Below are 15,576 nucleotides of genomic sequence, written 5' to 3'. Positions count from 1 at the left end.
CTTTGTCGTCTTGGCCACTTGTCCAACATACAGCTCCGCCATAGCTTTCTTTCTGCTTTCCGCCTTGCCCTACCTCTAGCTACCCTTGCACCTACACCTATCGTTGTCGGTGCTAGCATCACCCCATTATCATCTTGTTTTTCTCTCTCTCGTGTTTCTTTTTTTACATCTTTTACTCAGTATTTGCCTGCACTCGACTAATCCCAAGATACCCCCGCCGCCCTCTTCCCACCCCTGCAAGATCAGCGTCATTTTATGGTCTGGCCCCGGTGGGTTGTCGCAAAGAACCAGACAATCATCGAGTGGGCGCAGCTCCAGTCGTCGTCGCCCCATTGAGACATACATAGCTAGCAGCTAGCAGCTCCTCCTCACTCCTCCAAGCCCGTGCTGCTTGCGACAGCTCTCGCCAACCCTCTCTCCTGCAAACAACAACTGCTGCTGCTGCTGACCTGTTTCTGCATGTCGCCTCGCCGACTGGCGCGCGCCAATTGAGTTTCCTGTCCCTCGATATATCCCTCTAATCCAAGCCGCCCTGACCTGCCTCGCGCCACCCACATCGCGCATCGCGCATCACACCCGCCAACTCACTCACCATGGCTGCCAACGAGGCCCGCGATGCCAAGGTCAACGATGCCATTGCCGCTTCCCAGGATCCTGAAAGTACCGTCACCCCCGAAGATGCCCAGCGCCAGATGGTTGCCGAGTCTCGTAATGCTGGTGTCCCTGCCTTCACCTTTGATCCCGATGCCACCCCGGAGCAGAAGCGAGCCCAGGCCAGAGCTGTACGTCTGCCCCCAAATACACCTTCCTCTCATGCCTTGCTTGCTACCCTCTTCCGCTTCCCGTCTCCCCTTTGCTGACCTTGTTCTTCCAGGCCATCCCCCAAGAGCTCCGCCAAGGACGCCCCGAAAGATCCGTCGCCGTCGTCACTGACATGGACGACGGAACCCCCGTCGAAGATTTGCCTGAAGCGTCCAAAGCAGGCGTCCTCGACGTTGCCAGAGACGCCAGCGGCAAGCCAATCGGCGATGGTGCCGACCCAGGCGCCAAGGAGCCTCCCTATCTCCGCACCGGATGGGCTCCCAAGATGGGCTGGCCTTCGCAACAGACGTTCGAGTCTGAAAGCTTGCTAGACCACTCTACCTGGCTCGAAGCCAGACTCCCCGACTCGCTCTACGGAGGTAAGATCTCGCGCCACCCCAAAATTTGCCCTCCTACCACGTCCCTGCTGACCTTGAATCTCCTCAAGATTGGTACCACAACACCGCCATCGTCATTGTCGCCTGCATCACTTCCTGGCTTATCGCTGTGCTCGGTGGCGGCCTCGGATGGGTCCTCATCGTCATGGCTGCTTGCGCCACCTATTACAGGACCTCTCTGCGCCGCGTTCGCCGCAACTTCCGCGACGACATTAGCCGCGAAATGGCCCTCAAGAAGCTTGAGACCGACAACGAGTCCCTCGAGTGGATCAATTCCTTCATGGTCAAATTCTGGCCCATCTACCAGCCTGTCCTTGCCCAGACCATCATAAACTCCGTCGACCAGGTTCTGAGCTCCTCTACCCCGGCTTTCCTCGACAGCCTCAAGCTCAAGACCTTCACTCTCGGTTCCAAGCCCCCGCGCATGGAGCACGTCAAGACCTACCCCAAGACTGAGGACGACATCGTCCTCATGGACTGGAAATTCAGCTTCACCCCCAACGACACCGCCGATCTTACCGCCCGCCAGGTCAAGAATAAGATCAACCCCAAGGTTGTCCTCGAAATCCGCATCGGCAAGGCCATGATTAGCAAAGGCCTAGACGTCATTGTCGAGGACATGGCCTTTTCAGGCATCATGCGCCTCAAGATGAAGCTGCAGATTCCCTTTCCCCATATTGACCGCGTTGAGATGTGTTTCCTCGGGCGTCCCGAGATCGACTACGTTTGCAAGCCGCTTGGCGGTGAGACATTTGGTTTCGACATCAACTTCATTCCTGGTCTGGAAAGTTTCATCCTCGAACAGATTCACGGCACTCTCGGTCCCATGATGTACGAGCCCAAGGTCTTTCCCATCGAGATCGCCAAGATGCTCGCTGGTACTCCCGTCGACCAGGCTGTTGGTGTGTTGGCTGTCACTCTTCACGGCGCACAGGGCCTCAAGAACACGGACAAGCTCGGTGGCACCGTCGACCCCTACGCCGTCATCACCTTCAATCGTCGCCAGGAACTCGCCAGGACCAAACACATTCAGGACAACGCCAACCCACGCTGGAACGAAACGCATTACCTCATTGTAACATCCTTCTCTGACTCTCTCGACATCCAAGTCTTTGACAAGAATGAGTTCCGCAAATCCAAGGAACTCGGCGTCGCTACTTTTGCCATGGAGAATCTCGAGGAGCTCAACGTCCATGAGAACGAGCGCATCGAGGTCCTCGCCGACGGCAAAGCCCGCGGTGTCGTCAATTGTGACCTGCGATTCTTCCCTGTTCTCGCCGACAAGAAGCTCGAAGACGGGACCGTTGAGCCCGCTCCCGAGTCAAACCAGGGCATTCTCCGCTTCACCGTCGAACAGGCCAAAGATCTCGACGGCACCAAGAGTCTTGTCGGCAGCCTCAACCCGTACGCCGATCTCCTGCTCAACGGCAAGCCTGTCCACCAGACCAAGAAGCTCAAGCGCACCAACAACCCCATCTGGGACAATGGCTCTAAGGAAATTCTCATCACCGATCGCAAGTCCGCCAAGCTTGGTGTCATCGTCAAGGATGATCGCGATCTTGCCGGCGACCAAGTTGTCGGCAAGTACCAGATTAAGCTCGACGAAATGCTCGACTGCATGGAGCAGGGAAAGGAATGGTACAGCCTGGCTGGTGTTCCCACTGGTCGCGTCAAGATGATGGCCCAGTGGCGACCCGTCGCCATTTCTGGCGTTGCTGGAACCGGCGGCTACCAGACTCCCGTCGGTGTCATGCGCCTGCACTTCAAGCGCGCCACTGACCTGCGCAACTTTGAAGCTTTTGGCAAATCTGACCCATACGTGCGTGTTCTGCTCTCCGGAATCGACAAGGGTAAAACCGTCACCTTCCGCAACGATCTCAATCCTGAATGGGACGAGGTTCTGTACGTGCCTGTTCACTCTGAGCGTGAGAGACTTACTCTGGAAGTCATGGATATGGAAAAGGTTGGAAAGGATAGAAGCCTGGGTCTGACTGAACTGGCTGTCGGCGATTTCATGCAGCTGAACGAACTCGGCGAGCATCTCGTGCACGACAAGAAGGAAGACCGCCAGGGTGCCCTCCGTCTCCATGGCAAGGGCGTTCCCAAAGGAACGCTTCACTACACGGCCGCCTTCTACCCCTGCCTCAACATCGCGGACCCGGAAGAGGAAGAGGAAGAAAAGGAGGCTGCTGGAAAGACTAACGGCGATGCCACCAAGGAAACCGCCCACGACGTGGCCAAGGATACCACCAACAAAGCTACAGCAGCGCCTGGGCACACCAAAGCCAAGCCCAGTGTTGACACGACCAAATCAATCAAGTCGATCAAGTCGACCAAGGACCGCAACAGTCTGGAAGAAGGTGCCGACAAGGAGATCGGCCCGCCCAAGGTTCACATGAGCCCCGAACAGCTGCTCAAGGAAGAAAGCGGCCTGCTCATCTTCCGCCTTCTCGATGCGGAAATGCCTGATGCTCCTAGTCACCTAGAGGTCTGGGTTGATGACTACATGTATCCTTCGTACACTACAAACAGCACCTCGACCAAGAGCTACACCTTCGATGAGATTGGGGACTGCGTCATTCGCGAGCTGGACTTTTCTCGGCTTACTCTCAAGGCCAGGAAGAAGGGCGACGACAGCGACCACGTTCTGGCATCCTTGGCTGGCAACACGCTGGACACGCTGAAGCAGTGCCTCAACAACCCCACTATTCTCAAGCTCAAGTCGGACGATGGTAGGACCGGCTCTGTCAAGGTCAGCCTCAAGTACATCCCCATTAAGATGAAACTTGACCCCAGCGAGAGTATCAACAACATGGGTAACCTTCGCGTTGATATTTTGGATGGTGCCGACCTGCCTTCCGCTGACCGCAACGGCAAGAGTGATCCTTACTGTCGATTTGACCTAAATGGCCAGGATATCTTCAAGACCAAGATCATCAAGAAGACCCTCAACCCTACTTGGAACGAGTACTTTGAGGTCCCTGTTCCTTCACGAACCGCTGCCAAGTTCAAGTGCACTGTCTGGGATTATGACTTTGCCGACAAGCCTGATCTTCTCGGCGCCACGGACATTAGCCTAGCCCAGCTCGAGCCTTTCAAAGCCTACGAGTCTCAGTACCGTCTCGACGGCAAGTCTGGTACTGTGCGAATCCGCATGCTCTTCCGCCCGGACTATGTAACTCGTCAGCGACATGGTACTTCGACGTTTGCCGGTACCTTCGGTGCCCCCACCCGTATCGTTACTGGCGTTGCCGGAGCTCCCATCAAAGGCGGTGTCGCGGTTGCTGGGGCTGTTGGCCATGGTGTTGGCAAGGGGGCCTCCTTTGTGCGCCGTGGTCTATTTGGAAAGAAGGATAGCAACGGCACCGTCGTCGAGGTTGCCGAGCCTGTTGACGGCACCGACGCTACACCCGGGGCGCCTGGAGGCGGTCTCAGGAAGGCACCCACGCTCGATACGGCTGCCCGCAGGGACGTGACGCCTACTCCTGGCGGTAACCCGTCTATGGCTATCCCTTCGATTGAGACTCCTAGCCCTGCACACAGGCGCGCTCCTAGCATTGGTGCTTCCTCGATACAGAGCGGCCTCCCCGGTGCGCCAAGCGGCAGCGCCGTCTTCACAATCGTCAGCGCTTCTGGCTTTCCTAGCTCTACCGACCTTTACATCGCCATCTCACAGGTTTCGCCCAAGGAGAAGACTGTCGGCAAGACGAAGCACCACAAGTCCTCCACCGGCGAGTGGTCATTCGACGAAGATTTCAAGTTCAACTGTGCCGCCGATTCTCAGTTCAAAGTCGAAGTCAAAGGTAACCACACCTTTGGTAGCGATGATGCTCTGGGAGATCACCCCTACTTTGTGGATGAGACTGGAACTGGTTCCAAAGAGCTTACAATTGGTGGCGGCACCGTTGTGATCAAGAGCACTTTCCAGGCCGCCGACACTGCTAGCATCAGAGACAGCCCGCGTTCCTCCAGTATACGCAGAAGCATGCTGCTGAAGCGAGGCGAGTCGTCGCGCATTAGTCGGGAAACTACACCGAACCCGTGAACGGTTTGAGATGAAGACCTGTGAGAGCGGGGGTTGGCGCGAGCGTATTTCTTTCTGTCAGGATAAACATTACAAGGGAAAAGGGAAGGTCTTGGCGAGTGTGTTACTTTTTTAGTGTCAGCATATTGTTACTTTACATAATTTGCAAGAATTCTTTGGTCTATTCCTGAGCGCCGACAATGGGCATGTTGTAATAACTGGCTGGTATCAAGATGGGAGTTGCGGATAGCTCATCAATAGGGGTGGTGATGAGTCAAATTGAACCTGACTATTGGCGCGCCAAACTTGCGGCGCTCTGGAAACAGTCTACAGCTTCAAAGGTTTTCTTTCAGCAACAAAGGGTGAATGTGACATTGTTCTGTTCTGTCATCAGAATCACTGATGGGCTTACGGTGCGTCTATGATTGACCCACTTGACACTGCATCGAGATTCAGGCAGCAAGGCACCAACTTTGGCTCAAGCAGGCGCCCACAGTACGTACCACAGATTTGGTAAGCCGTTTTGCAGTAGAGCTCCCGGCCAGCCAGGTTGCAGCTTGGTGACGCGCGAGCCGAGAGCTGCCTGAGCCTTTCGACCCTCTCTCTCTTTCCCGTCATCCCCCACGCTGCAAGCTACCATCAATCGGAAGCAGCACCACATCTCTCGACGCTTTTCCTTGCGCTGCATTCAAGTACAGCTTCCATAGCGCAATTCTCGACTCTTGAGCCGTTCCTGGAGCGTTAGTATCCGTCAACGAGCCAGCACACGGGCACAGAGACTACGTGCTTTTGAACAAGCCTAGGACTGTTTGGGCATTATATTGCATGAAAATAAGAAAAGGCGACACAGACAAGATTCAGTAACTATGGATGCCCTCGTATCGAGATACAGCCGGCCTGCCCACGCGCAGAACGAGTCCTTTGAGGATGAGACGCAGGATCTCATGGCCATGGACCCTGCGGCCAACCTGTCGCTAAACTTTGCGATGCCGCCGGTGGCTCAGGTACGACCGCAATCGACTCCGCGGGAGACGATATGCTCCTCGCACTTGAACTGCTATGACTGACTTTTTTTTTCCCTCCCTAGCCCTCTGCCTGGCTCCGCGCTGCCACAGACGACCGATCAAACCCCAACTGCCCAATCAAGATTGCTCACGGTACCACAACGCTGGCGTTCCGCTTCCAGGGCGGCATCATCGTGGCGACGGATTCGCGCGCAACGGCCGGCAACTGGATCGCCTCGCAGACAGTCAAGAAGGTGATTGAGATCAACAACGTGCTGCTGGGCACCATGGCCGGCGGTGCGGCCGACTGCCAGTACTGGCTGGCGTGGCTGGGTATGCAGTGTCGCTTGCACGAACTCCGTCATAAGCGTCGCATCAGCGTCGCCGCCGCCAGCAAGATTCTCGCCAACCTCGTCTACAGCTACAAGGGCATGGGCCTCAGCATGGGCACCATGTGCGCGGGCGTCACCCCCGAGGAGGGCCCCGCGTTGTACTACGTTGACAACGACGGCACACGCCTCGCCGGCAATCTCTTCTGCGTCGGCTCCGGCCAGACATTTGCCTATGGCGTTCTCGACGCCGAGTACAACTACGACCTCAGCGACGAGGAAGCCCTCGAGCTCGGTCGCCGCAGCATCCTCGCCGCCACCCACCGCGACGCCTACTCGGGCGGCTCCATCAACCTCTACCACGTCAAGCAGGACGGATGGGTCAAGCACGGTTTCAACGACACGAACCCGATCTTCTGGAAGACCAAGCTGGAGAAGGGCGAGTTCTCCAACGTCACAAGCGAGCTGGAGTAGGAAGGGCATTGATCCAACGACAATTACAGTAAATGTACGATGCGAGGTGGTGGAGGGGAGGGAGAGATAGAATCAAGCACATTCTAACCAGGGAACCAAAGAGAAGCCGCGTACCCTCTGGGGTCCCGCTAGGAAGAAGCCTCTGGGGTCTCACTAGGAAGAGGCCGAAGCCAGCTTTCTCCTCCCTGTAACTTGTACAGTACAAGAAGAGACTTTTTTTTTGTTCGTGAACCGCGTGTGATCAAAGAAATATGTAGCGCAGCTGTGTATTATTGATGATGAAAAATTCATCTGAAAAATTGCCCACGTTTTTCCGATTCCAAGTTCCAAGTTGCGCCATTCTATGCTAATGCTACAGTGAAACATTCATACAAGATTATAATCGCTCGCCTCAAGGTGCCATACTATACATATCGTTACAAACCCCCACTCCAAGGGGCCATATCCAACTCCATTTGGTGACAACCGTGTGTTGATCCTCGCCGCTCACAGAACCTTGATCGGGGGCCTCAGCTGCGCCTCAACCACCCGCCAATCTCCATCAGACCACCGCCGTCGGCTTCCTTCTGCCCCGGCAGCCGCACGGCGGCATCGAGCGGCCACTTGGCCACGGGCGCGACGTCGAGGTCCGAGTGCCACCCGGCGGCGTACATTTCCATGCCGGCCCACGCGATCATGGCGGCGTTGTCGGTGCACAGCGCCACGGGCGGCGCGATGATCTCTCGGATCCCGCCAGCCGGAGCACCACCACCAGCGTGACTGTCACCAGCAGACGACGATGACGATAGCAGGCCCCGCGCTTCGAGCGTCGTCCGCAGCACGTGCATCAGGAACTTGTTGCACGCCACCCCGCCGGCCACGACCAGCGTGCGGGCGCGCCGCGCCAGCGCCGCCCCCTCGTAGTCGGCGCGGGGGTCGAGCGCGAGGCACAGCCGGCTCGCGAGGTGCTGGAAGGCGGCGCGCTGGGCGTGCCGCGCGAGCGCGCGCCGCTCGGCCGGGCCCATGAGGCCCGCGCGGTCCGCGGCGACGGCGTGCACGGCGCTGTGCACGGCGGAGAAGGAGTAGGCGAGGCGGCGCGTGGCGCGCATGGGCAGCGGCACGCGCCACGGGTACCCCGTGTCCACGTCGGCGAGTTCGTCGGCGCGGCCACGCGGCGGGTCGTAAAAGGCGTACGGGGAGGAGGGAAGGGACGACGACGACGACGACGACGACGACAACGACGATGATGATGATGATGATGGGTGGTGGTGGTGGTGATGATCGTCGTCGTCAAAGGCATAAGACTCGAGGAGTCGCCCGTACATGACGTCCGGGCTGGCGGCGAGCACCTCCTCCGGGAGGATGACGCGCGCCACCTGGTCGAGAACGTTGCCGACGGCGGCGTCGGCCGTGGTGGCGAGCACGCGGTGGTCGGTGAGGCCGGCGGAGAGGACGAGCTGCGAGTGCCCGCCGGAGACGAGGAGCGTGAGGAACGGAAACTCGGGGGTGTTGCCGGCGGACCCGGGCGCCGCGTCGCCGCCGGAGGACCGGGTGAGGGGATCGTCCTCGCTGGCCATGGGCATGCCCAGCGCGCGCACCAGCCGCGGCGTCAGCGCGTGCGCCTGCATGTGGTGCACGCCGACCAGCGGCACGCCCCACGCCAGCGCGAGGCCCTTGGCCGTGAAGAGCCCCGTCGAGAGGTTGCCGTGGATGCCGGGCCCGCGGGTCGCCGACACAAAGTCCGGGCGGGGTCCGCCGCCGCCGCCACCGCCACCACCGCCGTCACCGGGGACGGGAGAGTGAGGGAGATGCGCAATGGCCCGCTGCACGAGGCCCGCGAGCGTGCGCTGGTGACCCTCGAGGGCCGCGGCCGGGCGGATGCCGCGGTAGGCGCGCAGATCCGCGCTGATGCGCTCGTTGAAGAGCAGTCTCGTCCGGGGCAGGTCGTTACGAGGAGTTTCGCCGGTGGTGGTGGTGGTGGTGGTGGAGGTGGTCGTATTGTGCTCGAGGACCGCGACGGCCGTGTCGTCGCAGGATGTCTCGATGGCGAGGGTCACGAGCGGCCGGCGCTGCGTGAGCCGTACTCTGGGGCGCAGGCGCAGGCACGGCGCGGAAAGGAGCGCCGAGGGCACCCCCGGGTTGCGCATCGCACGAAGGGGGGAGGGGAGGGCGAAAAAAAAAAACAGAGTGATTGCTGGAAGATGGACAAGGAGAGAGAGACGTGAGGTTGCAACTTTTTAGTGGAGACATTGTTCGGGGAGGGGCGAGAGGCGGACCAACCAACTTACACGAGCAGCATCGACAGCAAAAAGAGTCAAGGAAGGAGTGCAGCATGGAACGGATCTTTTGTTCATATTTGTAGGTATTTCCCTGTCCATGCTGGGTACAAATATTATTCGAGAACGACCTTGTAAATGCGAAAAAAAAATCTGTCAGGCTAACTTGTAGGTGCCTGCAAGCAATAGTCATCCCAAGCTAATTACTTTCAACCCCCTTATCATCCAGTTACTCTACTTTTTACCCAATCCGCATGTCTATATATACATATATCTCAAACCTAGGTCCAGTTCACCCACTCGCACTTGCAGCCGCCCGTGCCGCCGTCGAAGCCGCCGTACTTGGCGTCGCCCGTGCCTCGTGGGTTGATCCAGGTGCCGGCGGCGTCCATCTTGTTGACCAGCAGCTTGGACTGACCCGTGACGAGACGGAGGCGGTCGTCGACGGGCGTCTCCCAGACCAGCTTCCTCTTGGGGTCGCCGCCGTGCGTGTCGAGCGTAATCGTCACCGGCCACGGCATGGTGCCGGGGCGGCGCAGCGCCAACTCGGCGCCCGCGCCCCCCGCGGAGGAACGGCCGTCCGGACGGACGAGGCTGGACGTGTTGGTCGCGAGGCGGCGGGTCCAGATACGCACCAGCATCCTGGTCTCGCCCCACGTTGCCAGGAACTTGGCCTCGGACTTGCGGCACCCGCCGTCCTCGTCCAGCGGCACGTTGGTGTCGTCGCTGCTGTTCGGTGTCGTGACCGACTTGAGGAAGATGGTGCGCTTAAAGTGCGTGTAGAAGCCGTAGTGCTCCGTGTCGAGGCCTCGGTCGTAGAGCCGCACCGGCTGCTGCACCGGGTTCGGGAGCATGACGGCGGCGGCGGGCGTGCCGTCGGGCGCCAAGTCGGGTCGGGGTAGCAGGTCGTCGAGGCTGACGTTTCCGACAGTAGTGGGGGGGCCGCCGCCGCCGTCACGTCTTTGAAGTGTCGGGCTTTCCACCGTCTCATTCATGGATTTCAGTATGCTAATGTAAAAGGGCGCAGGCTCTCCGGCCTTTTCATCCGAGACGATGCCGTCCGTCGTCTCCCCCATAAACCACATGTCCTTGAAGTTGGGTGCTGGCGGGTCCGGCTTGAAATCAGAACCGGCTCTGGCAAGAATAAGCGCGCGAGCTCTGGCGGCAAGGCCGGGGGTTCTTCTTCTCGAAACAGACGCGGGTGCGTCTCCATTGGGGACTTTCCATGACTTTCTTGTGCTGTTGTCCCACTGGATCTGCATAATCACGGTGGGCTGGTTAGGTTTGTACGGCGCGACCGAATTCTGGTCGTCCTTGGGCAGTGAGCAGCTCCACAGGGTCGTCGGCTCCGTGCAGACGCTCCTAGCTACAGTGTTGTCCCCTCCGGCCACGGTGAGAACGCCAGTCGGCATGGGTGGGAAGTCGGTCAGGTTGACCCAGATGGAGGGCATCTCGTGCTTGGTGCGGGGTCTTGTGAGCACCACCGCCAGCACGATGACGAGGATGAGCAGAGCGATGACTGCGGACCAGACGCACAGGCAGATGCGGCGCTTCTTTCGGCCCTCTCTTCCCGTGCGGCCGTAGCAGCCACCGGCTGGGATGCAGCCCCGGCCGCGCCAGAAGCCGCCAGCGCGGCGAGCAACCATGTCCTCCTTCTCGTGTCGGCGTCTGGTTCTCTCGACACGGTTCTGCGGTCCCGGCGCGTCAAACAGATGGGCGGGCGGCAGGTATGTTCCCACAGGGCGAGCAGGAAGTTGGGCGTGAGACGCCACGGGAGGGGGAGGTGTGCTTCTGAGCGCGTGCGTGGACCTCAACTCGTTCATCTGGGTGGCACCTTGCGAGGTCATCGTCGCTGCCAGACCTGGTGAGATGGGATTTGGGGACGGAGGGAACTGGGCGTGTAGCGGATGGCCCGGGGGGAACACGGCTCTATAACGGATCGGGCCCTGCTCTGACCGTTTCGGGGGCGAATATGGCGGGGGGTGGTCCGTTGTGGACTCTTGGTCATCCGTGATGGTGATTCTTGGCTTCTCATGACGCCGTGATTCAGACAAGTACTGTGCGACCCGAGACTCTGAAGTTTGTGACGGGCCGGCCGATGAGCTTGGCGACGGTGTTCGCCGCGGAGTGGGAATGCGAACGATGGGTGCCTTGGCTATGCTCGAAGGGCGGACAGGCTCTGCCTTGGGGAAGATGACGGGCGAGACCTGGACAGGAGACGATACGAATGGCACGTCTTTGGGAGATTCCACCTTGTGCTTGCGACTACTAAAAGTCATTCGCTTATCGACGAACGGCGAGAGATGATCCCACCAGCCGCGCGAGGGCGAGACGGCACTCTCCGGGGAGAGCGTCTTTTTCTTGCCCGCCACCAGGTTCCTCGGGCTGGTGCCGTCTTCCTCGAACAGCGTGCACGGCGTTTCGGCGCCGTCGTCATCTGCGCCGCCACCCTGAAGCTCCAGACTGATGAGTCTGCCATGCTTCTGGTATTGCTTGGGAAGAGACGGCACCGGAGGCATATCGGTCAACACGGGCGCACCAGACGGCGGCGCCTGGGAGTACACACTCGATGCGGGCCGGCCATGAGTAAATGAATGCATGGTGTCCGGCGTATCGGGCGACCAGAAAGACTGTGGTTCGGGGTCGTTATGGCGCACAATGCCGAGACCACCACTATCACTACCCTTGGCCATGCCGGCGGATGGCTGATTACGCTTATCCGGATGTGCCGTGCAAGGGGTCTGGTCATAGGAAGAAGCATCGCTCGGCGGCACTGCGATCCCAATCATGATGGGGCGGTCATCCGGGGAGAGGCCTTGGTTCGGCGATTGATCGTTTTGGGGAGAGGCAGAAGGGCCCTGCCCTCCCTTGTTTCTCTTCAGCCAGTTCCAGTTGCCGACGGAGGCCGAGTTGGGCGAGCCTTCAAGCGCACGAAGAGCAGCCGAGTCAGCAAACTTGGCGCCTGTTTGGCTGGGCGGTTTGACGTCGCGACCAAAAGTGGCCATGTCGGTGATGACGCTGATGCCAGCCTTGGCATTTTGGGCTTTTTGTCTCTGTCGCGATCTGAGACGCTTAATCCTGACGGTAGAGTGGCGAGAGACGCGCACCGTCGCATTCGCATTCTTCGAGGGCTTCAGATACTGCGAGGGCGGCTTGGGAGGCGGCTGGGCGTGCACAAGGGTCTGTTCGTCGTCTTCGCTGGGCGTGACGCTGGCATCCTCCCACTCTTCCCAGTCGTGGACGCTGGGCTGAGGGGATGGGTGAAGATGCCCGTCTCTTCGATATGGTACGGGGATCATTTGGAGCTGTATTGGATGATGGCGTCGAGCTTATAGGTTGGTCGTGATTGCTGGTCGTGATCGCTGGCCGTTGCCGATGTGTAAGTGAATGGCATGCACTCGTCGTGCGGAATGATGGTTCAGCTGCAATAAGGACGTTTTCTTCTGGTATAATTTTACCAGAAACGCAATGAGAATACAAAAGAAGGTAGAGCCGTCGGGAAACTTTGCGGCAGCTTTGGAGCAGTCGAATGTGTAGAGTGATCGAGGTCAAATGAGTGTGGCTTTGGAGCACAACGGCAGGTCAGAGACAGAGAGAGGGAGCGAGATCGATACGAGACCAGAAGGAAACGAGCAGCAAAACACAACAGTTGCACACAACGAGCGTACGCGTCTCAGCCACGGGCGTTGGAGAAGCTAGAAACCGATGAAACACCTCTGGTGATTAAAAAAGAGGAAGAAAAGTACGAACATCACACGACAAACGGGGTGAGCATCAAGTGGCAGCAAGCCCTCGGGGAGGCGTGGGGCAGCACCACCCATTTGAGCGGCGGCCCGGTTTCCACGACCGAACATGCAATCATTTGCTAAATAAAGGCACGGGAAGAGGCGGGGGAAAGGGGGGGGAGGACGTCTCTCCTGTGCCACCAGAAAGCATAGGAACGAACGATGAATGGGTGGCGAGGCGGCCGTGGGTGGGAAAATACGGAGAGATGGAGGGGAGTTTAAGCGCCGAGCTTTGTGGTGTAAGATGAAGCCCTCTGGGTGGTGTCGATGCGATTTCATTGGTCTCTGCTAGCCGCCCGGTTTTTCATATCACACCACGATTGGCTGTCGACGACCCGCTTGGCATGACAGCTACCCTGCAGGGAATTTTGGCATTCTGCACTCGACACTCTGCGGCCCACGGGATTTTTTTTTTTTTTTTGGTGGTGTGCTAATATTGTAGCCCGAAGAGGTGAATTACGCAAAGTTCTTTTCTCGATTAGAAGATATGAGCACGTGTAGTGCTGCTTAGCAAGTGTGGTGAAGCAGACCTCTGATTGCTCCAGATGTGTCCATCATGGTTTGGAGCTCATACTGAGACTGGCTTCCAAAAGTTGCGGTACCGCGAGTTACAATTAGGTTACACATAGCAGCGCCATCATGTGACGCAGCTCAAGTATTGCGAAACGAGACCCCAGGTATTCGGAGCAAATCTGTTGACAGTTTTGTGTGCTGTCATCCGACGACAGCTGTACACAGCAAAAATCAAGCCCGCGACAAGTTACTTACAGCCACGGCCAAACTAGGCACGTCTCTGCATCAAAGTACGGATACATAGCAGAGAAATACACACGCAGGAGACAACAGGGTCAGCGAGCCCATGTATTCCGGGTCCATGCGCCCGTGTTGACTCTTAATCGTCAATGCAACATCAGATTGACGGAAAGAACACCAGTATGTAGCTAGCCAGTCAGTCAACCAGTCAGTCTGCCAAGCCCCCCCCTCTTCCCAGATTTATTCGATCTGCGTCGAAAAAAAGGACAAGGATACAGCAACCATCAGTATGTCCGCAAGATTGGGGAAGCCAGCCAGAGAACAATTGGAGTCGTTGCCAAGGCGCGCCGAGGAATGCAGATAAAAATGAATTGGATTTTTTTCCTTTTTCGTTTTTCGCTATTTGTGGTAGTGTCATAACGAAAGCAGATATGGACGAGGGAGGAATGGGGGGCACAATTGTATAGAAACAGTAGGCATAATCGAGCACCACTAGGAAGGGTGTGCAGCAACTGAAACAAACAACAAGGGAGTGAGTCAATATCATACATAGAACGAGTGATATCGAGCCGTGGCGTGTGATAATTTTTTCAGCATGTACGGATATTCGGATAATGAACACTGGTAAGCTGTGACAGGGCCAGCCGTTGCGTAATGAGCTATAATGTAGTTAAGCCTTTGTTGAAATTCCAGAGCACAGGGCGCGTCGAGCGAACGTGCTACTTATCAGCCTGTCTGCAAGCAGACAAAAACCGGTCCAGGAACAAATTAAGCTTTTTGGATGGTGCCAGGTACTGCCCGGACCACGCCATCAGGTACCCGGTCGCCGATGTAGCGGAGGAGGAGCCCCTGAGGAGGCCTGGCACGCGATGGCAATGTCTGTGATGGAGGGAGGGCTGGATTTACAGAGAGAGAGAGCCTGTGGAATGAAGAAGCGTGGAGCACGAGCCTGCTTAACCAGCGGAAGCGAGTGCACATCCTCATACGCTGGAGATGAGACGATGTGTGCGGTTGTTATGGCTGATTCCGGGTCCTGCCAGAAAGGGGAATTGGGCATTTTAGCATTTGGCGGCCAGGTCGCCCGCAATGAGCACGTCTTGCGATGAGGCTAGTTGGCAAGATGGGCAAGCTCTTCTTTTTCAGGGTGAGATATTGCCTACTGGGTAGACACTTGTGTCTGGATATTTGCTTCTTTGGTTGACGCGAAACGCCACTACGAGAAACAGGCGCAGGCCTGGTGCCTGGCAATTTCTCATGTGTGCCAACGACGAGAGAGAGGAGGGGGCTTAGAAACAATGGCACCTTTGTATGCAGCGAACTGTCACGACTTGGCTGGCCAGAGTAAGGGGAGGTGTACTTACTGGTAAGCAAGCGAAGGGGTAACGGCACGTTTTTGTAAGTTGTCAAGACGCCATGCGCGCTATTTTCCAAGGGTTGACCTCGGACAGGCGTGGCCAGACCAATTGGGTGGGTTCGCCCAAGTACTCAGTACGATTTGTACTGAGTATGTGCAGGACAAGTATCCGTACTCGGTAGATAAGGGGGGGTCAATAAATCGAAATGAAGTAAGTAATCCATCCGTACGGATACTTGAAAGCCGTCCTCCATCTCGACGGACGGCAGGCTCGCAGTGCAGCGCAGATGGAGCCAAGGCGCGACCGAGGGTAATATCAATGCGGTTCGCTCACTGGCTGGCCTCGCGGCTGGGGTTCGTGCTAGCTGGGGCTGGTCGACGCAAGACTCAAGAGGCGGC

General features: G+C 57.8%; 4 protein-coding genes across 4 annotated transcripts; 2 read left to right on the top strand and 2 right to left on the bottom strand.

Moving 5' to 3' along the window:
* Positions 1 to 593: 593 nt before the first annotated feature.
* V2A60_005114 (uncharacterized protein) lies at positions 594 to 5,244 on the top strand (the record flags this gene model as incomplete). Its single annotated transcript, XM_083256427.1, has 3 exons — positions 594 to 782; positions 875 to 1,181; positions 1,250 to 5,244. The coding sequence occupies 3 exons, from the start codon at positions 594 to 596 to the stop codon at positions 5,242 to 5,244; spliced, it is 4,491 nt and encodes a 1,496-aa protein (XP_083112553.1).
* Positions 5,245 to 6,089: 845 nt separating this feature from the next.
* Positions 6,090 to 7,030, top strand: V2A60_005113 (proteasome subunit beta; the record flags this gene model as incomplete). Its single annotated transcript, XM_083256426.1, has 2 exons — positions 6,090 to 6,227; positions 6,311 to 7,030. The coding sequence occupies 2 exons, from the start codon at positions 6,090 to 6,092 to the stop codon at positions 7,028 to 7,030; spliced, it is 858 nt and encodes a 285-aa protein (XP_083112552.1).
* A 509-nt stretch (positions 7,031 to 7,539) lies between these two features.
* Positions 7,540 to 9,156, bottom strand: V2A60_005112 (uncharacterized protein; the record flags this gene model as incomplete). The annotated part of the gene is made up of 1 exon (XM_083256425.1): positions 7,540 to 9,156. The coding sequence occupies one exon, from the start codon at positions 9,154 to 9,156 to the stop codon at positions 7,540 to 7,542; it is 1,617 nt and encodes a 538-aa protein (XP_083112551.1).
* A 410-nt stretch (positions 9,157 to 9,566) lies between these two features.
* Positions 9,567 to 12,584, bottom strand: V2A60_005111 (glycoprotease family-domain-containing protein; the record flags this gene model as incomplete). The annotated part of the gene is made up of 1 exon (XM_083256424.1): positions 9,567 to 12,584. The coding sequence occupies one exon, from the start codon at positions 12,582 to 12,584 to the stop codon at positions 9,567 to 9,569; it is 3,018 nt and encodes a 1,005-aa protein (XP_083112550.1).
* Between the last annotated feature and the right edge of the window lie 2,992 nt (positions 12,585 to 15,576).

This window comes from Cordyceps javanica, chromosome 3 (assembly GCF_051103115.1).
Source record: "Cordyceps javanica chromosome 3, complete sequence".
Lineage (NCBI taxonomy): Eukaryota > Fungi > Ascomycota > Sordariomycetes > Hypocreales > Cordycipitaceae > Cordyceps > Cordyceps javanica.
The sequence above is the reverse complement of the archived record's forward strand: the minus strand, read 5'-3'. Positions and strand labels throughout refer to the sequence as shown.